The 25,362-nt window shown below is 47.8% G+C and overlaps 1 protein-coding gene across 1 annotated transcript in view; it reads right to left on the bottom strand.

Moving 5' to 3' along the window:
• CDH23 (cadherin related 23) overlaps nucleotides 1–25,362 on the bottom strand; it is a 223,341-nt gene that overhangs the window by 154,981 nt on the left and 42,998 nt on the right. The window contains 3 exon segments of the mRNA XM_058810630.1: nucleotides 15,801–15,893; nucleotides 16,076–16,123; nucleotides 19,407–19,549. Coding sequence (XP_058666613.1) covers nucleotides 15,801–15,893; nucleotides 16,076–16,123; nucleotides 19,407–19,549 — 284 coding nt within the window.

The raw sequence follows: 25,362 nt of genomic DNA, 5'->3' as shown, positions 1-25,362 counted from the left end.
ACAATCCCCCCAAACACTCAGGAGCAGGTTCCTCCTCCTTCTCTGTAAGGGAGGCCCTTTGGTCCTTGCAAACAGATTTAAATTCACAAAAGCCACGCGGCTCCTTCTGCTTGCTCCTGTCCTTCCTGCTCCTCCTCCTCAGCCCCTCTTTGGGTTTCTGACACCATGAGACCACCTGTGCCTACAAATGGGAGGAAAATCCCTGTGAACCCTCCCCACAACGCTGCTGCAGAAGGAGCTGAGGCGGAGGAGACCTCTGTGCATCAAGCCCATTTCCTGACACCCCCATCCTCCTGGATGGACAGGGAAGAGCTCACAGTCACCATGGTATTTTATGAAAAATCCCTTCACCAGGATTTCTTCTCCTGGGAAGCTTCAGCTTCTCCTTGTTTTGCTGCTTTGGAATGTGATTTGGACAATTGTTTAACAATTCAGCGCGTGAATTGTTTTTACTAAGTGACCAATCCCAATCCAGCTGTGTCAGACTCTCTGGTGAGTCACAGGTTTTTATTAATCATTCTTGTGTAGCCTTCTGATGGCTCCTTTCTCTATAGTTTAGTATAGGTTTAGAATATAACATAATAAATAAAATATAATAAATATAATTTATATTATATTGTATTCTATTGTATTATATTGTATTCTATTGTATTATATTATATTATATTATATTATATTATATTATATTATATTACATTATATTATATTATACTATAATAAATCAGCCTTCTGAAAACTTAAAATCAGATTCTCCTCTCTCACCTCAACACCACAACACTCACATTCCTGAGCTCACACAAAAACCCTGCTTGTGACAAGTGCTCACCCTCCCCACAAATGCTTTAAGACAACTCTTGAGCTGGGCCTGGAGGGAGGCAGAAAACCCCACCATGCCATCAGCTCTGACAACCCTTTTTTGTTCTCTACGTGTCCACTCATATCACATTTCCAAACCCACTGCCAGGCAGATGTTTCAGATGCTCAGATGGAAGAATCTGGGAGCACACAAGACCAGGGATGGTGTCTGAAATCAGCCTCCCAGTGCCTGTCAAGAGCCTGCACTGAATTAAGAGGCTGATTTGCAGCAGACAGCAAGGAGCAGCAGTGTTTCACACACCACCTGCACCTCAGAACGGGGCTGCAACACCAAACCAGTGACGAAGAGCTGATGTGACACTCCTTCAGCAGCCTCCTGTGTCCAGGGATGGCGTCCTGCTTCTTACAACAAAGGGACAGAAATCCTATAAACACATTTATCCTTGGCAGAACATCTCTCGGCAGCAAATTGATGGGTATAACCTGTGCCCTCTGCCCACACTGAGGGCTCCATGTCCCATTCCCCCTCTCCCCCAGGGCTGCCGCCCCCTTCATTCCTGGCCATATCATTTTCCAGGAGCAGGAGCACCCCTGAGGATCCAACACTCCACCAAACTGATGGGGAGGCAGGACAAAAAAAGAGAAGAGCAACTTTTTCCAAGCTCACAGAAAGGGAGAGAGAGAAGAGCTAAGCCTCCTTGGGAGGCAAAGCCTTCAAAAGTTAAATGTATCATGAAAAAGAAAACTTCTGTCGCTGCCTAAAAAGGTTTTTGACAGGTCTTCATTTGTAACCCACAAACAAATGCAGTTTCTCATGCTCCATGGACTCTAATATCACTTCAGAGCAGAGCCTGAACCCAATTCTCCACTGAAAAGCTGGAGGAGCAACCACATTAAAGCAGCTCTCTTCACTGCCTTTGGGCACACCAGAAATCTTTCATTTCAGGAGCTGCACCTGAAGTGCCTGGGAGCGCAACCTGAGCAGGCAGAAACTGCTGCTCAGAACCATTTCAATGGCTATGGGTGGGCCAGTCTCAGCTAAGTCAAGCCTAACAAACAAGGCATTATACGAGGCAGAAAGGAAAGTGCTTTGCCCTATTTAAGCAAGTCTCTGAAATCTCTTTCATGTCTGAGTTGGTGAGAAAAACTGGTCATAACCCAGCAATTCATGCCCACATGGCCATGGTGTGCTGGATGGGGCTGGGAGCACCCTGGGATAGTGTCCTTGCCATGGCAGGGCAGTTGAACAAGATGATCTTGAAGGTCCCTTCCAACCCAAACTATGAACATGCTTGGGTTCTGCACCCAAATCTGAAACCTCAGGACCAGAGCAGAGATAAGCAGCAGTCCCTGTCTGCCTCCTCCCCATCCCATCGTTCCTCCTTGCTCATCCATCTCAAAGTTCAGCCAGCACAACCTACTTGCCCAGAGAGTCCCTTGTAAGACATTTACAAACATAGCTGAGCCTGGAATTCCATATTTCATCTGGACAACGTGAGCAGAGCGTTTTTACATCTTAATTTTGTGTTAATTGTGCTTCCTTGCTTGCTTTCTGCAGAGTTCCCAAGATTTCGTGGCAGCCACCAACCCATCCCTCATCCTGAGGGCTACAGAGCCCAGGTTTGTCACCAGCCAGAGGAATCCTCTAGAAAGAAAACCTGCAGGAGAGAGATAAGCAGCATCTCCTGCACTCATCAGAATTCAGGGAAAAGACCAAAACAAATATTAATGAGAGGCACTTAACTGTGCCTGTTCAGCAATCAATAACAGAGGACAGGGTGCACAACTGGGCTCAGCATCTCACACCATTGATGTGCTGGGGTCCAAACTGGACGGGTTTCTCTAATTGGGGCTGCACCAGCAGCTCTCCAAGCCCCTGTCCCCTTCCACAAACTCCCAGGACAGGAGAGACAAGGGACAGAGACTGAAACCTCCCTTTTGTGTTTAATGATTACATCCACTCTGACCAGCCACACTCCTCTTTTTGTCAAGGTTTTTATTCATCTCCTCCTTCAGGTTATTCCAAATGACCATTTGGAATCAGCCATTGGGCCAAGCCAAGTGCTCTGGGGCATCCCTGTGGGTGTGGGTGGCATTTTCTTACTGGGCACCAGAGGGAGAAAGCAGGGGCTGCTTGGTGGGGAAAGGGGACAGCCAAGGGTGTGTGACCACAGAAGGACACTGGGTGTGAAAAAGAATTTCCAAGGATTTGCAGCTCAGAAACCTCTTTACCTCTCTGTAAAAAAAGAAATACCTTCCTCTGCATCTCTCCCTAGTTGTCAGAACCCAGGACATCCCTCTGGCTGTCCTGGAGGGCTCAAGCCCCTTGGCACAAAACCAAACATCCCTTTGCCTTTGATTTTAACCCATGGAAAAAATTACCAACTTCATATGAAAATTTACAAGCCACGAGAGTTTGAGTAGAATGATAGTTAGTTTGTCACAAGGTAGAAAAGTAGAATTTTAACATTTTTAGAACGGCGGTTCAGAAGCCAAGATGGAGGGATTTGGGGGTGCCTTGTCCTTCTTTCTTCTTCTTCTTGACTTCTGTCTTGTGGGTGATGGTGGCACTTTTGGATTGGTTTAGAGTAGAAGCAGACTGTCTAACATAGGTGATAGGTATTGGAAAATTATCGTAAATAATGTACAGGTAGGTTTTAGTATAAAAAGATAGCACACTGTCTAACATAGGTGATATATATTGGAAAATTATTGTAAATAATGTATAGGTGGTTTTTAGTATAAAAAATAACACTGCCCTGGAAGTGTCAGTGTGCCTCAACCCGACCTGCTGGACAGACTTCAGCAGGTCAGAAAAAAGAATATTACAGATAACAGAAAATAAACAACCTAGAGAATGAGAATAGAAGAGTTCTGGCTCCTTCTTTGACCTCGGGGCTGGGAAAAGAGACTTTCCAACACGTCGGGGTCATCTTGACCACAGGGACTCCGAGCCCTGGTGTGGTTTCCCCTGGGCAGCTCTGCTTTAGCTGGGTGCTGAGTGGCGCAGCCCCACTCCTGCTGCTCCAGCAGGATTCCAGGCTGGCTCTGGGGGTGCTGGAGCGGCTCCTGCCGCGCGGGCTGCGGGAGGAGAATGGCTTTCAGCTCAATTACCCTTCACATTCCGATTCCATAACGCTCCACTGAGGCTTTTTAAGCAGATCCCCCCTCCCAAACAAAGCCTGCCTGCCGCAGCCCAGCCTCAAGCTCGAACGTGCAGAATGGAGGTGAGGCTCTGCTCTCCTCTCCCTGCCTTTCCCAAAGCTCTCCCTGAGCTTGCCTTCTCCTCTCCTCACCATCTACCGTTTGTGTGGCTCCTCTGCACTCTTCCTCCAGCCTCTGCTTGCCTCTCCCAAGCCCAAAACACCAGATATGTGAGGATCAGGCTCCTTGGCGTCAGCTCTGGGCCAGCACAGGGCACACACTGTTTCAGAGGTGCTACCAGAAGAGAAGGAGGTGGTGAAGCTCTCGCTGCTTCCCACAGCCAGGTGAGAAGCAGGTTTGTGGCTGCGAGAGGAGAGCTGACCTCCTCCTGACACCGCCTGGGTGACACGCGAGCGCGCGGTGGGACACGGAGATGGTGACAAGGGATGGGTGATGGAGCACACGCTCTGGAGGTGCCAACCTGCTGAAGATACTGCCCCCCACACAGGGCAGGAGTTGTGTTCCAGGCCCTCAGAAAAGGCCTGGAACAGGGCCTGGAACAGAGGCCACCAAGGGAAAGCCTTGCAGGGAAGCTCTGTGACACCAGGCTGATGGGGATCCCTGTCACTGCTGGTGACAAGGGATGGGTGATGGAGCACACGCTCGGGAGGTGCAAACTTGCTGAAAATACTGCCCTACACACAGGGCAGGAGTTGTGTTCCAGGCCCTCAGACAGGAGGTGGCCAAGGGAAAGCCTTGCATGAAGGTCTGTGACACGGTGGGACACCAGGCTGGTGGGGATCCCTGTCCCTGGAGAAGGATCCAGGCTTCTCCCAGCCCCAGCAGGACCTTCCAGGTGTGCTCAGAGGCAATGCCATGGCTGTGTCCCACAGGGCAGAGGTGTCCCCACCTGCACAGCTCCTGGTTTCCCCCCCCCAGCACCCATTTCCCTGCTGGCTGCAAGGATGGGGTGAAATTTCCCCGCTGGCTGCAAGAACCGTGTGCCTTGCAGGGCCACCACCCTCGCGGGGCTCACACCAGCAGGCACAGCCTCTGCAAAACTCCTTCCCAACAGGAGAGCAAACCATCCACCTGGTCCTGCCAGCTCCCTGTCAGCCCCTCACAGGCCAGGCATGGGCAGCACAGCCCAGAGATGGGGGGCTGAGTGAGGGGTCTGCAAACACACATCTGGCTGCACCTTTAATAAAGTGTTTTTCCAAGCACTGGTGCAGCAGGTTCAGGGAGATTGATCATTCCAATTTGGGGTCAAATAAATCACACAGGCAGTAAAAATTGTTCCCCTCTCAGGGTTTTCATCCAGCTCTGATTATGGGATGGAGCAGGGGTAGATCTCTCTTTTTCCATGGCTCAGGAAACCATGCTCTCAGCTTACCTTTAAATAAAGATTTACTAATTAGGGAAAGATCATCTTCCACTGATGGTAATGAACGGAGAACTGCTAAAAAAGCATCCCTTGGATACCAGCATACAGCTTATCAGTACAAACTCCCCTTTTTCCTCCTTAAGCACCAGTTTGAAGGCAGTGCTGGTGGCACAAGCAGCTGGGCTCCAGGTCAGGAGGTGCCTCCAAACACGTGTGAGTGACTGGGGTTAATCACACACAGGCTGGGCAGGAGGGGGTGACTTCACTCACACCTCCTCTTCTCCCTCCCCTCCTTCCCACCTCCCTTTCCAGCTTGATTTACAATTGCAGCACAAGCCTAAGGAAGCAACATCACCACGATGGAAGCCAAGGCAAGGTCTGGGAAACAAGGGGGTTGTTGGTATAACCATCACCTGAGCTCAGAGCTGCAGCCAAACACACCCCCCTGACCACACAGAACGAGCTCAATTCCCTGCAAAAAGAGGGACAAGCAACCATCATCCCACACAAAGTGACAGCTGTGACCACCTCTCCTTTTTCCCCCACTGGGTTTGCATCCTGTCTCAAAAAAGCAAATAAGTATGTTTCACACATCTCCCGTAAAGCAAATATCCAAAACTAAAAGCTCCCCATTTTTTTTCCTCCTCGAACCAAAAATTGCCTTGAACCCTCTATTCACTTTCCCTGCTCTCTCCATTATTTGCACTAACAAAATAAATCACCCACATTTTAAGTTCCCACAGCAATTAATGTTTGAAATTAAGTAATGGCCCCTAATTTTGATTGAAACTTCTACTTAGATCAAATTCCTTCCATTTGTAATGAAAATAGTTTGAAACCGATACAAACAGTTCAGTTCACACATAAATATTTAAAAAACTTATAGAGAGGCTGATTTAGTCTATTATTTTACCACAAAGTTTGACCAGCAGTAGAAAGCTTATTATACATGACTGTCACTGACACATTACAAACTAATAAAACACAAAATGCAATTCTCAAGAAGAAATTGGAATGAATCTATTGCAAGAGCGATTTTTATGGTTCTTTTGAAATGCTATTTCTCCCCAGCTTTACTGTCAAAATGGCACCATTTTCCCTAAATATTTCCATCTTAATTAAAAAGGGTGTTTTTATCAAAAAAAGAGCCTCTTGTGCCAGCTGCAGCTTCACATTCCCATGCTGCACGGAGTGAGGATGCTAATGTGTGCCCGCCTCATGGAACTGCTGCTGAGCTTGGGTACTGCAGGGGACCCTGCAGGGGACCCTAAAATTCCAGAGTCCCTTACACAGCAAGACCTTAATCATCCCTTAATTTAGGTGCTGTGACTGAAAAATGAGTATAAACCAACAAACTGCATGATTACGCGAGTTAAAAAATGTTAAATACATTTTCAGTGATGGGGTTTTTTGCTTCCTGGCTTGGAGGAGTTGCCGCTCACAAACTGAACAAGTTTAAAACCATTCCTAAAAACCAATCCTAAAAGTTGTTCCTATAAACCATTCCTATAAACCATTCCTATAAACCATTCCTACATCCAGGCAGGGTCCTGCTGGTGAGCCCAAAGGAGAGGCATGGAGAGGGAGGTAAACAAAACAGGGATGTAAGGGGAGACCCCGGACCCTAAAATTCCAGAGTGTCCCACACAGCACCTTTCAGCAAGACCTTAATCATCCCGTAATTTAGGTGCTGTGACTAAAAAATGAGAGTAAACCAACACATGAGTAAAAAACGTTAAATACATTTTCAGTGATGGGGTTTTTGCTTCCTGGCCTGGAGTAGTTGCCACTCACCACCTGAAGAAATTCAAAACCATTCCTAAAAACCATTCCTAAAAAACACTCCCAAAAACCATTCCTAAAAAACCATTCCTAAAAAATTGTTCCTATAAACCATTCCTAAAAATTGTTCCTATAAACCATTCCTAAAAACCATTCCTAAAAATTGTTCCTATAAACCATTCCTATAAACCATTCCTATAAACCACTCCTACACCCAGGCAGGGTCCTGAGTGCAAAGGTGAAGCATGGAGAGGGAGGCAGACAAATCAGGGATGTGAGGGGAGAGGATGCAGCTGTGGCTGGCTGGAGCATGAGGTCAGTTCCATCCCAGGCTTCTGGGAGGAGATGGTAACCAGAGGAAAGGGAGATAAAACAGAGCTAATTGCCAGCAGGTCACATTCACCCCCTGCTCACCCCTCTGCTCCCGGCAGCACACGGACAGGGAAGAGACCTTGAAGCCATCTGCTGCCCAGATGTGTAAGTGTAATTACACTGACAGGGCTGGGCTGGAATGTCCCCTGGAAAAGAGACCTTCCAGGCCAGGCTGGGGAAGTGCTGTGGCACCACCAGCCACTGTTTGTGCTCCAGAGGAATGCGCCTGGCCCAGGAACCTGCTGCCAGCAGGGTCCTGAGGAGCCACCAGCTCCTGGCATTGGGCACCCTGAGCTCAGACACTGTCCTGACCCTGGGGCAGACCCAGCAGAGCTCTGAAATCAGCAGATCCATGCTCTCAGCACCCACAGGATGGAGCTCAGGGAGTGAGGATGTTTTTCCTTTTTCCCATTTCTCCCACGAGGAATGACAAATTATTTACCCAAGTTACCTCACCCCTCTTTGCCGGTGCTCTCCTCACTCAGAGGATGCTGCTGTACACTTTCCCTTCCTCTCCCTCGAGATAATTTCCTGATTTCCCATCATGACAGCTCCTCCATGGAGGCACCAAATTACCTTCTGCCCCACACTGCCTTTCCTTTCTGGTCAAAATCTGCTTTGTTCCCCCGTCCCTCTCATCCTGCCCAGCACTCCACTGGCCAGAACCACATGACTATTTCTAATTTTCAGGCTGCCCCTCCTGTTTGCTGCAGTCCCCTTCCAGAAAGAGCCCAAGTTGTGCCTGGTGGAAATGACTGTTATCTCCAGGACACTTTACACATTACTTCCACGCCATTTGGAGTTTTCCGCCCCAGTAGTTTCTGTTGCATCTCTCATTTCACTCCTTGGTCACGTGCATTAAAGGACCAGGGTCTGCTGCTCACTGGTGAATCCACACAAGGGACAGGGGACACTTTTTCTCTCGCTAGGACATCACTCAAGACCCTCTGGTGTCACAGCAGTGACAACAAAAACGTGCAGGTGACCTTCAGAGTGAAGGATGCTCCAGGTCTGAGCACCTCCCTGGGCACAGCTTCAGAGGATAAAGTTATTTAAAATGAGGGTGAGGAGGTGCCCAGAGAAGCTGTGGCTGCCCCTGGATCCCTGGGAGCGTTCAAGGCCAGGCTGGACAAGGCTTGGAGCAACCTGGGATATTGGAAATTGTCCTTGCCCATGACAGGGGGATGGACGAAATTACTTTTAAATACCCCTTCCAAGCCAAACCATTTTAGGATTCTGACATCTACAACATCAGCTGTGCAAACCCCTTCAGCCCCAGCCCTGTGTTTTACTCAATGCACTGCAGTCTGTCTCATTGAAATTCTTTTCTCCAGTCCTGGTGGAAAAAAGCAGGGAGAAGATGACAGCTGGTGCCTGCTGTGCTTCCAAGCTCCTGCCTGAAGACACTGCCAGCATCCAAAGCCAGAAGGAGAGCCCAAGGCAGGGCCTGCACTTCCCAGCCCATTTATGCTTTGCTTGCATGGGGAAATAAAGACAATTAAGACTGAGGATGTCTGGGAGGTTTGGGAAGCGCTTCACCTGTGCAACAGAGACCCTCTTGCTACAGCCAACAGCACTCAGATCCCCACTTCTACTTGTGCAAGAGGCTCTGGAGGTGAGAGATCCCCAGCACTGGGCGTGCCAGTGGGATGCCAGGATGGAGGGGAGATGGAAGGGCCTGATGCACCCAGGAAGGACAACCAGCTTTTCTGTCCAATAGTGCTTAATGAACACAGCTTCAATAACTCACTAAACTGCTTTCTGCCTTTCCAGAAAGTTTTAAAAACCAAAAAAACCTCTCAACAAACAAATAAATTTTTAAAGCTGCACCCAATTTGCCAAGGAGAAGTTCAAGGCACTTGCAAATTTTGCACGCTCAAAGGTAGCGGAAGGAAGGGATGGCTGGGTTTGGGGGAGCAGTTATTCACTGTAAATTATTTGTTCTTTTCTAAACTCCACATGGAAACATAAGGACAAGGAGAGAAGGAAAACAAAGAGCGAATTAAAAAAAAAAAAAAAAAAAAAAAAAAGAAACAAGGAAGGAAAGCAGCCAGCAACGATTACAGACCATTTTTGCAATGTGCTCTATCTCCCTTATCAGCCCTGTTATCATCACCTCCACTATAAAGGCTCTTTATTTAAAGGAGGGGAGGAAAGCAAGCCCCAGAAGGTGTCTGGGAGCGTGCGAGGGTCTGGCTAATGCAGCTGAGGGGGAGCTCAGCCCGTGGCAGCTGGTTTGCATGCACAGCACCAGGCCCTGAGCCATGGCAATAGAATTATACGAGCCCCCAAAGACTCGGGCAGGATGGCAGGGAAACGGATGTAATTACCGACATTATTACCCTTAAAGCAAAATAATAATTTTAATTACAGCAAGGGCTTTTGGGCCTTTCTGTGCTCCTCCCTGCCCCTGCTCACTGTGGAGCAGGGTCTGGCTCCAGGCTGTGCCATGGGACGGGGCAGTGACGCTCCCCTCCTTCCTCTGCTCCTTCCCCGCCAAGTGCTTTTCTGCACAATTGAGAAAAAGACATCATAAAAGCCACGATTTCAGCTACACCCCCATATTAGGGATGGAAATGGTGGCCAGCAGCTTGTGAAGGCTCAGTCCCAAAGGCTGCTCCCCGAGCAGAAGGGACTGCTGCTGATGGCGAGCGCCCGCCTGCCTCCCAATTAAAATAAATTGGCAAATCAGGGCTAAGCCCAGGAGATAAGACACCTGCAAGCTGGGCTGTGGCTGCCTCAGCGCTGCTGCGTGCAGAGCAGAAACTTCCCTTTCCACTTTTAAACTCCTTTCCCACATCCCTGCCTGCTGGAATTCAGGAGGAGATGAGCACAGTCCAAGGCAGAGCAGGCTGTGGTTACAAATCTGAAAGCAGAGCCCTAATTCCCGTGTCCTTGTGGAGTTACAGGTGCTTCTCTCGTGGTGCAGCTGTGATTTCATGAATGACTGAGGTGCTGAATTGCAGTCCCTGGCCCAGTGCCAGGGTTTTGCTGAAAGATCATAGGATCATGGAATGGTTTGGCTTGGAAGGTACATTAAAATCCATCCAGCTCCAGCCCCCTGCCACAGACACCTCCCACTAGACCAGGTTGCTCAGAGCCCCATCCAACCCTGTCCCTGAACACTGCCAGGGATGGGGGTGAGTGACCTCAACATGTAACACACATCACTTCATAAATCACTCAGTCTGTTATAAATACAACACAAGGAATGAGGCGGGGGAGAGCACAGAAGGAGAGAAAACTCCAATGGAAACCTCCTGAGGGAACGTTCAGCGAAGAAACCAACAATTAAATGACCTTTCTGCCAGCATGTCACAGCTGCTGAGGCTCCAAGGCCAAGAGAAGGCCTTGAATTGATCAGCAAGCTCTGGATGTTGGGGCCTTACCGGAGAAAACAGCTTTTCCCAAGGAGGTACTAGACTTGATGTTAGTGCAATTTAGGCTGGAAAAGCCCTCTAGGATGGAGTCCAACCATTCCCCCAGCACTGCCCAGGCCACCACTGACCAACCATGTCCCCAGGTGCCACATCCTCTCCAGGCATGGTGACCCCACCACTGCCCCAGGAGTTAAACGCAAAGGTGTGTGGAAACCCCTGGAGGTTTCCTGCTTGGGACTGGGACAAAAAGCCCAGCAGGCACCCAGGGGGAACAGTGCACCCCAACATCGCCACCACACCAGGTGGCACAAACAGGGGCCTGGCTCCACTCCGCTTGCTTGCTTCACCTAAAAGCAATGAACCACGACAATCCAAGAACTCCGTGTTCCCTACAGATGCAGCCAAACGGAAAAAAGATTAGATAAAACAGATTGGGCTTGCCACAAGCTGAGGCATGGTCACAACAGCCTGCCACAGGCTTGGCAATAGATCTCTCCTTGTTTAAAAGCCAAAACCCTGAGACTCCCAGCAACGTGGTACCTGAGGGAGGTGGAAAGGAGGCTGTGAGCAGGAGATGAAGAGCGAGGAGATGAACAAACCCTGAAGGTCAGAGTAGCAAGCACACGAGCAGCTAACTAATGTACTACAGCAGCGCCACGGGGCACAGCCACGGGCACGCACGTCCTCGCAAACTGGAACGCCATAAAAGTCCATTACAGCAAATCAAACAGCAGCCAGCATGACAGCCATTAGCCTGAAATGAATACACGGGAACTTAATGAGCTCTGTCGAGGCCAGCTTGGTGAATTAGGTTGCCAGTTGTAGCAGGATTCCCCTATCTGTGCACAGCCCTGCCCTGCCCGGCTGCGCTGGGGCCGGCAGAGCACGGGCAGCCCTTGCCCAGACGGGACGGACGATTAGGCCGGAGCAAATATCCCCATATCCCTCTGCTGGCCCCTGGCAGCTATTCCAGCATGAGATCAGCGCACAGCAAGCACACAGGAGCAGTGCCACTCCAGCAGCCGAGCCGCTGTGGTGCATCCTCTCCATCCCAGCCCTGCAGCCCATGCCCAGATAAATCCCCATTCGCACACCGAGCGGAGCACGTAAAGCACCAGGATGGGTATTTAGAGGCAGTATTGTTTTTAAAGGTCAGTTTACTTCATGTTCCATTTATTTATGCACACTCTTCTTTTGACTTTCCAAGTGGCACACAATAGCAGCGAGGTTTAAATAGCCCTGCGGTCGCTGCTCCATTAGCTACGACAACTGCAAATCGATACATCCATTTATCTCAAAATTAAAAAGAGAAAAACCCTCATTAGCTGCCAAATCTGCGCAGAGCCAGTCTATTGAAAACCACACCAGCCTCTCCTCTTTCTCCGAGCTCCAGCTCTCTTCATTCATTATCCACAGGCCCTTCAGTTTGGGCTCTAAGGTGGATTTTGGTACCTGAGCCCTCGCTGCTCTCCCTCAAGCTGTTTGGAGCATGGGCTGACCTGTCATTCCTCACCATGGCTGGGTGCCCCACCACTTTTCCATGCCACACCACCTCCAGCTCTGAGTAGTCCTGGGCAAGCAGCAAGGAAAACTTGTGCTCAGCACTCAAAGCCAAGTGCACATCTCCTCCTTGAGAGCTGCACCACCACACTCAGAAAAAGCTCCTTGCTGACACCTCCCACGCCTGCAGCCCTTGGAGGGGCCTCTGTAGGTGGTGAGACCCCATCCCCTGCTCTCTGGCAAGGCAAGGCTCTCCCTCCCTGGCAGTAGAACAGGAGTGCCTCCAGGATGCTGCGGAGCAAGGCGTTTGTGGCTCATTACCTCTGCTCGGTGCCCTTGGTTAAAGATCACGGGCAGAAACTGGAAGCTGGCACACTCTGCCTTGTAATTAGATTAGGCCAACCTCCAGAAGAGCACAGCTCCCAAGGCCAAGGGCTGGGTGGCTGCATGAGGGGCACGCCAGGCTTGCTGCACCCCAAACAGCCAGATAGTGCTGGAAATCCTGCACGGCACACCCACAGCTCACCTGCACGGCATGGGATATGGCCCAAAGGCTCAGTCTCTTCTTTTTTAATTTATTTTTTTGTCCACATCACCTGCCTGCAGTTCTCTTTCCTCAGCCATCCCTAATTTTCTACATATGAGGGCATGGAGAGATAGGACACAGGGGAATGGCCTTCAACTAACTGCAAGAGAGGCGTCTAAATTAGATATTGGGAAGAAATGCTTCCCTGTGAGGGTGGGCAGGCACAGGGTGCCCAGAGGAGCTGTGGCTGGCCCTGGACCCCTGGAAGTGCCCAAGGTCAGGCTGGAGCAGCCAGTGGAAGGTGTCCCTGCCCATGGCAGGAGCTGAACTAGAGGAGCTTTAAGGTCCCTTACAATCCAAACCATTCTGTGACTGATTCCATGATTCCAAACCAGGACCTTTGTCCTCCCTGCTCCCCAGGCTGGACATGGGTTAATTGTGGAAATGGGGAAAACTCAAGCTTTGTAATATTGGCTGTTAGGATGATGCCTTGTGAAGGCTGACCTAGAACAGAGAATGGACAGAGTTACAGAATAAAGTAGGGATTTATTAGGAGGCCTCAATGGACCCACCTTGGGCAGCACAAGAGCCCAGCCAGGGCTGCACCTGAGATGAACCAAAATGGTCACAAAATGGACACCCAGTCAAAAAATCTCTCACTTTTATAAGTTCTGGTCCATTTGCATCTTGCAGTTAATTGTCCAATTACAGCTTTTGCCCATGAAGCCCCATCCTTGTTTTTCTCTTTTCAATTCACCCTTGTTTATGCTCGGGCCTGGGATTTGGATCATTTCTCCTTGGTGCCCAGCTGGAGCAGGAATTGTTTTGTCTCCCTGCTCTGTGCACAGAGCTCACCATCCCCTGATGTGAAGCCCAGACCCACACACTAAAGCAGCACAGAATCTGAAAAAATATAAAAGCTAAAATCTCAGGCATCAAGGACAGAAGCCATCAGCAAGAAGAGATGTGGCACAGAAACTCCAGGTACGTAAAAAACTGGTGCTTAACACAGCCCTGATTCCCAGGGGAAGCTGAGAAACCTCAGAGAAAAATGAAAACAATAATTTTTTTTTTTTGTTTTTGCTTCTCCTGTGTTTTGCTGCTTTGGAATGTGGCTTGGACATTGTTTATCCAACATGTGATTGTTTGATTGGTTTCATGTGAATTGTTTTTGACTTAATGACCAATCATGGTCATGCTGTGAAAACTCTGGAAGGAGTCATGAGTTTTTATTATTATCTTTTTTGGCCTTCTGTCTGTATCCTTTCTGTATTCTTTAGTATAGTATAGTATAGTATAGTATAGTATAGTATAGTATGGTATATACTATACTATACTATACTATACTATACTATATTATACTATATATATATACACTATATATATACTATATATATATTCTTTAGTATAGTATAGTATAGTATAATATATAATATAATATAATATAATATAATATAATATAATATAATATAATAGGCTTCTAAGAACATGGAGTCAGATTCATTATTTCTTTCCCTCTTCGGGGGTCCCTGAAAATACAACAGGGGGCACCTGGTGGGGGTTTTGCCAAGTCATTTGCCCAGCCCTGGTGCTCTGCAGAGCAGCAGAAATGCCTGTGACCCGGTGTCACTCTCTCTCACGGGGAGGTTTCAGGTGACTTGGTGCAAAGATGAGACTCCAGCTCCCGGCTCGAGCATCACGAGCAGCTCTAATGAAGAAACCTCATCCTCCTCACAGCAGAGGGATCACAGCCCAGCACGGCAGGTCAGCGGCAGCAGGAATATTAAACACACCCTGGTAACACAATCTTTTGCACCTCTCAGTTACCAGAGCTGCTCCATTTCACACACACACAGCACGCACTGGACCTCACCCACACCCTGAGGAAGAGTCTGGGAAAAACTGCCTGGAACTGTGGTGCAAAGAGAGGTTTCCTCCACTGGACAATGTCAAATGCTCTACAAACGCCCTGTTTCAAATGGAACATCCTCACCTTCTCCTCCTGGCACCAGAAGCCACAGCTTAAAGCCTAAATTCACGCCAGACCTGTAAATTCCCAACCAAGTCAAGCCACAGGTGCAGAAGCTGTCCCTGATGGATTAGCAGGTGTCACCTCCCTTGCAGTGGCCAGCACAGAGAGCAGCAGAAGGTCGTGGAAACTCAGTTCTAGGGGATATTTCAACACTTGGCTGGATAAAGCCCTGAGCAACCCAACCTGACACAAAAATTCTCACTGGATCTGTAGGAGCTTGGGCCAGATGATCTCCTGTGGCCCCTTCCCACCTATTTTATCCCAAGGACAACATGGGACCAGTCCTGCTAAGGAGCTGTTGAGGGAAATGACCAGCCTTTGGGCAGCACTCTGCCAGAATTCAGGTATTTGGAGAAACACTCTGTCCTGCCTCAGGTCACCTCTGTGACGAGAGCTGAGCATGCCCTCAGCTCCAAGGAGAGAACAAGACACAGATCCTCACTGACACTCGTTTCCAAACTTCCCATTTGTCATGGAGATCCTCAGCTCCAAGGAGAGAACAAGACACAGATCCTCACTGACACTCGTTTCCAAACTTCCCATTTGCCATGGAGATCCTCAGCTCCAAGGAGAGAACAAGACACAGATCCTCACTGACACTCGTTTCCAAACTTCCCATTTGCCATGGGGAAGATGTCACCAGAGCACCACACCTCCCCTTCCACGTCCTTCCCCCAACACCCCAAACACTTTGCTCCTGCCCATTTTCAGGCAGTGACTTCCAGAAGTTTCATCCTCCCGCAACCTCACGAGGCTCCAGGGCCAGAGGACAGCCCTGAGCATTGGTGGCCAGCTCTGTGGTGGCAACCAGAGCCTGAGTGGCCCCTGAGGGGAGAGGCGGAAGCCAGGCAGAGATGCTCCTACCTCTGGGATGCGGACGCTGTAGGGCTGGTTGTGGAACTGCGGCGCGTTGTCGTTCACGTCTCCCACCTGGATGTTCACTGTCCCTTTGATCACCTGTGGGCCCGAGGACAACAGCAGGCTGTTCAGGTGTGGATTTAGGGCCTAAAAAGCAGCTTGTGGCTGTGGTTTTGGGCTTTGGGCCAGGGGTGAGCCCTCTCCCCTGGTGCAGGAGTCACCCACAGCCCCTGCTCCCCTCCGCCCGTGCCGCAGACCATGAAATGAGAAGTCACACTCACCCCTTGGCTGTCACTGACAGAAAATTCAACTGTGAATTCTGACTTGGTCTGAAAGGGAAAGAGAAGGAAGAAAAAAGCTATAATTAAAGATGCTGTAGTGTTTATCTGCAGGTGGCAGGCTGGGGACTTTCAGCCAATGTTATTACACGCAAAATGCTTCCAGGACCTTCCAGAGGAGGAGAGGTGCTGGAGTGCCATTACCTGCTCTGGGCACAGAATGCTGGGGAATCTGAATTCCTCAGGCACAGGAGATGCACCCAGGGCTAAGGAATCAGCTCCCTGTTTTAAGCTAGGCACTTAAAACACAGCAAGATTTAGGACTCGTGGCAATGCAACTCAGTCTCAGTGAGGACCTCTAAATCCTGCTGCTGCTTTCTCATCACATAGCTGGGAACCCTGGAACAAGCCTGTGTAGTGAGGACTGGCTGAAATTCCATGAAATTCCCACACAATTCTCTCTGCTCCTTATTGATTTAACTAAATTAACAAATCAAGTCACTGATGCTGGGGTGAGCAACAAGTGGGAAAGAGCAAATTTTTGGGATCAGGGCAGGGGGATATTGCCAGTGGAGGCAGACCTTCTCTTCCTGACCCTTTTCTTCCCACCAGCAATCATTTTGTCCTATTTTACCAAAGGATCATGTAAAGATTGGGCCACCACATCTACGTGGTACCTGCCCACTAGGTTATTGTTTTTGCGAAGAACAAAATTTTAAAATTTATATATAATATAAGGATTCTGCCAAAAGTTAGCTCATGAAAAAGATGGAGCAAATTCAAGCTGTATGTTGGTATTGGCGGATTTTAATTGTCTTTTGTCGTGCAGATTTGCCTGTGGAACAACCGAAAACAAATGTTTGGGTGACCTTAGCCAAGGCAGCCGACTCGGATACTATATGTTTGTCTAACTCGGAACCAGAAAAGCCTTTTTCAACCTGCCTGGTTGGTGTGCCAGTGAAAGAGTTGCCTTTGGTCAAAAAACAATCCGATGGTAAGCCAGGTGGAATTGACAGTGGAAACAATCCCTCGTTGAATTGGAACCTTTGGTCCAAAAAGCTTCTCAGGGCAGCATCTGATCCTCAAGAATTAGAAATCCTTGGCTCTTTGACCATGGATTTTTGTTTTACTCTGCTGCCTGTGCCGCCCCAGCCTGCTGCATCCCTGCCCTCTCTTCCCCCTCCTCACGCACCAGGGACAGCGCAACAGGGAAGAAAGGAAAAGCAGGAGATAAGGAACGACCTGTTGAGCATTTAAATTTTAAAAACTCAGTAAAATAATCAGAGGAAGCTTCCACGTACCAACTGCTGTCTCTCAAATTATTTTAACACAATTCTTTAGCCTCGGGGTCTGCCGTTTTTCTAGAAATCCGTTTTCCTTCTAATCTTCATAGGAGTACAAAAAAAATCTTTTAAAATTCATTTTGCCTCTCTACATTTGCTCTTTTTCTCTAGCTCATCCTTCCCTGCATCATTTACCTTTCTATGGCTCCTTTTCCCTTCTTTCTGCTCCACAGGACAAGAATTCACCTCTGCCTTCCCCCTTCCCACCACTTCTCCTCAGTGGCTTTTTCCCCCCTGACTTTTTAAGCACGTGCATCCAGTGTTTTTTGTGCCCATCTCCATCCCTTCCCTCTGACTGCTTCCTCCACCATAAATTGTTGTTTACGCATCCTTTACACCTTCCCCACATCCATTCTGCCTTCGCTGTCTCACATCTACTTTGAGGGATCAGCTGTGCCCGTCCAAGCTCTGCCCAGCTCCTGCCCTCCCCACAAGGCACCTAAAATCTCTTGATCACCCTCCTGGGCCTGAGGCTGGCATGGGAAATGTGGGGAAGCAGGAGGCATTAGGGTGAGGGAAGATTTATGGCTCAGGCCGGCCGCTGCTGGCACGGGGAGGCAGAGGGGAGAGGGGTGAAGAAAAGCACTTTATTTTTCCCAAAGTCTCGCTCCTAACACTGTGAAATTGGGTTTGGCCTTCCCCCCAGCCCCAGCCCGAGAGCATCCCCGCTCCTCTGCATGCCAATGCCCGCCTGGCTCTGACTGGGAGCACCAGAGGTGCGTTAATGGGTTTGATCTTCCCAAGGCTGCTGCTGGCCAAGGCAGCACTAAACACAGGGGAAATTATGCACCTTGCCCAAATCACATCATATTTTCCCAGTCTTCCTGCTATCACTTCCTCCTTGCTCCAGGAAAGCAGAAAGGGCCAAGGTTTTAGCAAAGCAGGCACCTGGATGGGATTCCAGCCTTGCACACCAAAGCTGCCATTGAAAATAGGGGTGGTGAAACAGCTTTGAGGCAAGGATCCTGCCAAATTTAGCATCCAGCAGCCTGAATCCACAAGAGGATGAAAAGTCTTGATGAGATTGAATAAGCAGGGATACCTCACATCTCTTGACACGCTGTTCTAAATAGTAAAGGATTTAATTGGCACAGAGATTTAAAGAGGAAGCCTGCACATTTCCCTGGCTGTGGGAGCAGCCTGGCTCCTTGGTAGACCACCTGCACCTATTAATTCCTTTACTTTCAGACCTGTTGGAACTCATTACATCCCTCTGGGTGTCCGGAGTTGCCAGGACCCTGCCAGGGGGCTCAGACACCCTGGCACGCTGCCCAGAACACCTGGGGATTTGATTGTGACCCCTGGAGCAAGTTACCAGCTTTGTATGAGGACCTGAAAGTCACACAGGTTTGAATGGTGTAATGACAAAATGATCACAGGGTGAAAATGTAGATTTTAGGATTTTTTGTACGGGGGTTTTGGGGACAAGATGGAGGAACTTGGGCGTGTCCAGACTTTCTACTTCTTCTTCTTGTTCTCCCTTTTCTGCTGTGATGCTGGCACTTTGGGATTGGTTTAGAGCAGAAGCTCACTGTCTAACACAGGTGATGGGTATTGGGAATTAAGTGTAAATATGTTATAGGTAGTTTGTAGTGTAAAAGGACAACACAGAGAGTGCCTGTGGCTGCCCTGCTGAGCAGACCTCGGAGATATAGATTCTATGGATAAGAATTAATAAACAACTTCAAGACTGAAAACTGAAGAGCTCTGAGTTGTTCTTCAGTTGTGTGGGCTGAAGCAGAGACATCCTGCACATCTGGGGGCAGTAATTAACAACCAAAAGCCAAGACAGACCCACAGGTGCTACTCTAGCACCCAGGAAAACCACCAGGTCAGATGAAACCAGAGCAGGCTGTTCACTGCCCACGTCCCCACGGACCTGGAGAAGCACAGATCACACCCAGATCCCCGCCTCCAGCAGGGAGCAGCGCCCACCCCAGCTCTCAGAGAGGATGGAGAGCCACCATTTCTGTGGTTCATGCCCAGTTTACCTCTCTGTCCAGGGGCTGCCGGAGCCACACCACGCCGGTGAGGCTCTCCACGGCGAAGAAGCGGCTGGCCTCCTCCCCGACCACCCCATAGACCAGGGGGTCATTGTCCAGGTCCCTGGCCAGCAGCTGGGCCACTGAGGAGCCTGGGAGACACAAAGAGGAGAGAAACCGTGAGCAAAACCAGGCAGAGAAGAGGAAACGCTGAAAGCACACAGCTGGTCAGAGGGCAGGGGTCGCAGACATCTTTTATGGAAAATCTTTTCTTTTAAGATTTTTCCTCCTGAGAAGCTGGGAGGCCTCAGAAACAAAATGTAAACAATGGTTATCTGCTGCTGTGGGATGCAACAGGTGCATCTGGGATTGGTCTCATGTGGTTGTTTCTAATTAATGGCCAATCACAGTCAGCTGGCTCGGACTCTCTGTCCGAGACACAAACCTCTGTTATCATTCTTTGCTATTCTTTTCTTAGCTAGCCTTCTGATGAAATCCTTTGAGGATGGGGGGGATGAGGATGAGATTTCTCCTTGGCCACATGGATTTGAGAATGGGGTGGATGAGGATGAGGATGAGGATGAGGATGAGGATGAGGATGAGGATGAGGATGAGGATGAGGATGAGATTTCTCCTTGGCCACATGGATTTGAGAATGGGGTGGATGAGGATGAGATTCCTCCATGGCCACGTGGATTTGAGGATGGGGTGGATGAGGGTGAGGATGAGGATGAGGATGAGGATGAGGATGAGGATGAGGATGAGGATGAGATTCCTCCATGGCCACGTGGATTTGAGGATGGGGGGCACGGTCTGTGTGAGCCACCATGCCCCCAGATCCCCTGGCCAAGGAGAAGAGATGCCCAAATTTCATCCCTCTGGGATACTGAGGGAAGCTCCAGCAGAGCAGAGGGCAAAAAGCAGCAGCACAGTTTGGAGAGCAGAGAGAGCCAGGCAATTCCCAATCCATTGGTGAGACATCAATCACTGCTGAAATAATGGAAAAAGCCAATATGAGATTCCATTAATAAAGAATTAAATGATAGGAACATAATTAATGCCAGTCAACACGATTTTATGGAAAATAGAGCTTGTCAAACAAACCTGATTTTATTCTTTGATGAGAGTACAACTTTGGCAGATAAAGAAGAAATAATAGATTTCTGCGAGGCATTTGCCTTCGCCCTGAGTGACTTTGTGATTAAAGATTTAGTGCCCTAGGACATTGGTGAAGAACATTTTGAGTGAGGAGCTGGCCTGGCAGGTCCCAAGGCCACCAACCTCACTGGGGACATCACACTGGGATGTAAAATTGCTGAGGTGACACATAACAGGGGGGACCCAGCAGCCAGGTGAAGCCCTTGGAAATTTGAAGTCTTTTGGGAAAAATTTATTAATTCCAAGCATGCAAGGAGAGGTTGCACACCCTTTCTGCAGAGCCACAGGGCTCTTGGGGAAGTCAGGAGTGGCTTTTAGGCTAAAAAGCTGCTTCTGCCAAGGCTGCAGAGCTACAGCTGCTTGGACCTTCAGGACTGGACTCAAGAGGAAGACAAAAAATTCCAAGAGTTAGCAGAAATGCCTTTCCTTTAAAAGAAAAAGGCTTTAAAAGCTTGAACTGCCTCATCTATGACTAAGAGGAGTGAGATGACTCAGGCCATCTCGAGCACATCCACGGAGAGGACAAAATGTGATAGTGAGCAATGAGCAAGTGCCCGAACCCAAATTCCTGTTTGGAGGAGGAGCAGCGGTTTTGTTTTAAAAGGAGCAGCTAGGATGAACCGCTGGGGGGAAAAAAACCCCCAAACAACATTAATTCCACCAACAGGTGCAGTGAGTGAGGGGTGACAACCAAAGGCATTTTGGATACAGACAGAAACAAGCGGCTTTGTCCAGCCTGCGATCAGAGTGTTCACCTGCAGCGTTCCCACCTCTCCATGCAGCCAACCCCACGCACACCAAGCCCCTTCACTTTCTCAGACCTTGTAAAGGAAAGCCTGATATAAAACAAGGCAGCAGCTTGATTTGATGCTGGAGGATGCTCAAAGCCATCCTTAGCAAAGGTTCCTTTGCCCCAAGAGGAAAGAAAGACACTCAGTCTCCGTGGCTGGGAAAGCCATAACTAGGACAAATTAAATCCAGGATCATGCCTCTTTATTCTGCCCAGTTTTATTTAAATAGAGAACAGGTTTCCACCCTTTACATCCCATTAAAAAAACCCAAAACAATCATTTGGTCATAATTTCCCTCCAGAACAGCAAATACTCCAAAAGGTCTTGGTTGCACATCTTTTGAAGATAAAGGATCTCAAAATTCTTGCTGAATAGGAAAACCTTGTGCCAGTTTTAATAGCATTTGTGGTCTGTGAGTTGCAAACCCAGTTGTACTAATAAATAAATAACTAAATTAACAATAATTTAATATTTAACTCTTCTCTCTCTGCACTGCAACGACTTCCAGGGAATTGAATTCCTAAATTCAGGACAAGCTGGAGAAGGAGGCAGGGCATGTATGAAATACAAAACTAACAAATAAATAGAAGACAAGAAGACACCCAGGCTTGAAATAAGACTTCACAATTGCTTTGCTCCAAGTTTTTTTCCAAGTTTCCCCCCTAAGTTTAGGAGTGTGGTATTAAAGCTTCACCACTTCCACCACCACGGTGACCAAAGTTTGTTCAGGTCACTTCCCATTGATTTCTTCAGCACCAATTTATTGCATTTATTGATTTTCTCCTATTTTCCCCCCATCATCAGGAAGGCTGGGCAGGGCCTTTCCAAAAGGAACAAATCTGACAGATTCCTCAGTTTCTCTGTGCTTTGATTTGTTAGAAACAACAACCTTAATTCGAGCTTAGACAGGGACAGCTCAGAAGCAGTGTGAGCAGGGAAAAACCCCATTTTAAACAAACCCTCCCAAATGAGGCACCAAAACCTAAGAGCTCTTTATCCCTTCCCCTTATCTCCCAGCCAGGCAGAAATCACCATCCTACTTCAGAGCACCTCGTTCAGAAAATAAAAAGCATTGCAAATATACGAAATACAGATCAAAAACAACAAATAAATAGGAGACAAGAAGAATCCCAGGCCTGAAATGGGAAATGAGACTTCACAAACACTTTGCTCCAAGTTTTTGCCCTAACTTTAGGAGTGTGGTATTAAAGCTTCACCACTTCCACCACCACGGTGACCAAAGTTTGTTCAGGTCACTTCCCATTGATTTCTTCAGCACCAATTTATAGCAGTGATTGATTTTCTCCTGTTTTCCCCCATGACCAGGAAGGCTGGGCAGGACTTGCAGCACATCCCAAAGGAGAACAGCTCCCATCCCTGCCCAGGGTGGTGCTGGAGCCTCCTGCAGCCCCAGCAAGGGTTGAGGGAACAGGGACAAATGGTCTTCCTGCAGCACAGAGCTATGGGCTCCATTTGTTTCCCCTCAGGAATCAGACAGGGCACTTAAGTGTCTTGATTCCAGCAGATAATCAGAATTTATCTCGTCTCCCTGTGCCTCCTTTCTCTCAATCACAGCTACTTCTCCCTCTTTTCTCGCACATACACAGATTTTCTTCTTTCTCCAAGTGTTGAACTTTGATTGACCTCAGGAGCCTTTTTTTTTTTTTTTTCTTTTTGCTGTTGTTTTCTTCCTGATCTGGTTTTATTATATATATATATATTTTTTTAGGTTTGGCTGTTTTCGGGGGCACTTTAGCATCCCGTTGAGGAGCCCTGGTCTCAGCAGTTGCAGCTGTGAACATATGCATTTTCCTTTACATTTTTCTTGCCCTTCCACTTTGCCAAGGAGGAAAGTGGGAACAGGGCCTGCACCCCAGCAGTTCATCTCCACTGGTTCTGCTCTCCAGAGGAGGATGAAAAGGGATAAAAAACAAACTCAAACCCAGTCTCTGGAAGGATCCCAGAGCTCGCGGAAGGTTCTGGAAAGTGCAGAGCCCCAGGGAAAGATGCAGGTGCTGACCCGGGGCAGCAGGAAGGGGCTGGGCTGGGATGGAGGGCAGACAAGGGGCAGGTTTGTAATTAATTGCCTAATAAGCTTCTCTTTTGAGAGAGCTGATTCATACCCATGTGGAGTTAATAGGAATTTCTGCAATGGCTTTTGGGCTCAGGAATTGAGGCATCAGCTCTGCTTTAATATGAAAAGCATTTTAATCCTGATTTTAACATTTAATCCTGATTTTAGCAACCGGTTTCTCCCCCAGTGAGCTCTGGGTCATTTGTTGTGGGCACAGCCACCACATTTTGGCTTCTCCACCAAGGCCACAAGCTGGCACAGGGAACCAACCCCTCAGCAACTCATTAACCCAGCAGAAAATCAGTTAAAAATCATTTCAGTACCACCACACTGAACTTCCAAAAGTAAAACTTCCACCACATTTCTGTGCCATTCACATTCTCTGGAAAAATCCCTCTGCCCGGGGTTTTTCTCCTGGGAAGGTGAGAAGCCTCAGAGAAAAGGAAAACAATTCTTGTCTCATTTGCTTCTCCTGTGTTGTGCTCATGAGGAATGTGTTTGGAGATTGTTTACCCACAGGTGATTGTTCCATTGGATTTCAGTGTGAGTTGTTTTCACTCTTTGGCCAATCAGGGCCAAGCTGTGTCAGGACTCTGGAAAGAGTCACAAGTTTTATTATTATTTTTTTAGCCTTCTGTCTGTATCCTTTCTGTATTCTTTAGTATAGTATCTTTATTCTTTAGTATTGTATAATAGTATAATAGAATATAGATATATCATATCTATATAATATATAGATCTATATATAGGTATGCATAATATATATCTATATATATAGATATAATATCTCTATCTAGATTAATATAATATAATATAATATAATATAATATAATATAATATAATATAATCAGTACAGTATAATATAGTATAATAAAATAATAATATAATACAGTATATATAGTATAGTATAATATAATAAAATAATTGTATAGTATATATAGTATAGTATACTATATTATAGTAAAGTAATTAATTAACCTTCTGAGAACATGGAGTCAGATGCACCATTCCTTCCTTTTTTGGGGCTTCCCTGCGAATAGAGTATGTTTTTTGGGCTCCCTTTTTTCCCTGTGAGGGAGATGGGCCAGCCCAGCCCCATTCCCATTTTCACCCCAGCACAGCCTCTCCAATCAGCCCAGTTCAGCACAGCAGGCTGGCCCCTCATCGCAGGGGATTTGATGGACTTGATCTTGAAATTCCAGCCCTGTTCTTCTCATTTGTCACCTGCTCCCTTTCCTTTGCCTCTAATTCATTTTCCCTTTCACCTCTCAGAAAATATAAAAAAAAAAAAATAAAAAAAAAAAAAAGGAGGAATAGAAAGCTCTTCTGGAGATGCTTCCCCCAAGATTTTGAAAAGAAAAGATGAAGTGCCAATATTTCTGTGCTGCTCAGCAGCCTCTGAGCAATGAGAGGGAAAGAAAAGGAAGTAAAGTAAAATCTGGTTTCAGGCAGGAGGTCACAGGAGCTGCTCCCACGTTTGGAATGAGGCTTCCTCAGTTTCCTGCAGGGCACAAGCCCAGAGCTGAGTGTGCACAGAAAACCCTGATGTGGAGGGGACAATGCCAGTGTGGGAGAGCAACCAAAGCCCAGCAGGGCTCAGCACAGCTCTTGCAGGCTCCAGGTGTGACAGATGAGCAACGCCACGGCTGAGTCTCACAATTAAAAGGCAAATATTATGTATTTATGTTAAGTTTTATGGATTTATAGTTATATAAATTCAAGGAAGTAAAATTCCATCACTGGACAGAACTTTGGGAAGGTCTAAAGGATTAAAAGGTGGAACCTCCATTGTGTGGATGAGCAGCACATGGTGGGGAAAATCCTCTGCTCCCAGCACTGTAATGTTTTCTCTATTCAGTCTTCTGTATTATTTTTTATAAGGTTTCATTAAACCTTTGAAAATTTTTGGATTTTTTTTTTTTAATTTTTTGAGGATCATTTC

Source organism: Ammospiza caudacuta, chromosome 9 (assembly GCF_027887145.1).
Source record: "Ammospiza caudacuta isolate bAmmCau1 chromosome 9, bAmmCau1.pri, whole genome shotgun sequence".
Taxonomy (NCBI): domain Eukaryota; kingdom Metazoa; phylum Chordata; class Aves; order Passeriformes; family Passerellidae; genus Ammospiza; species Ammospiza caudacuta.
Note: the sequence above shows the minus strand (reverse complement) of the source record. Positions and strands in the feature narration are given on the sequence as shown.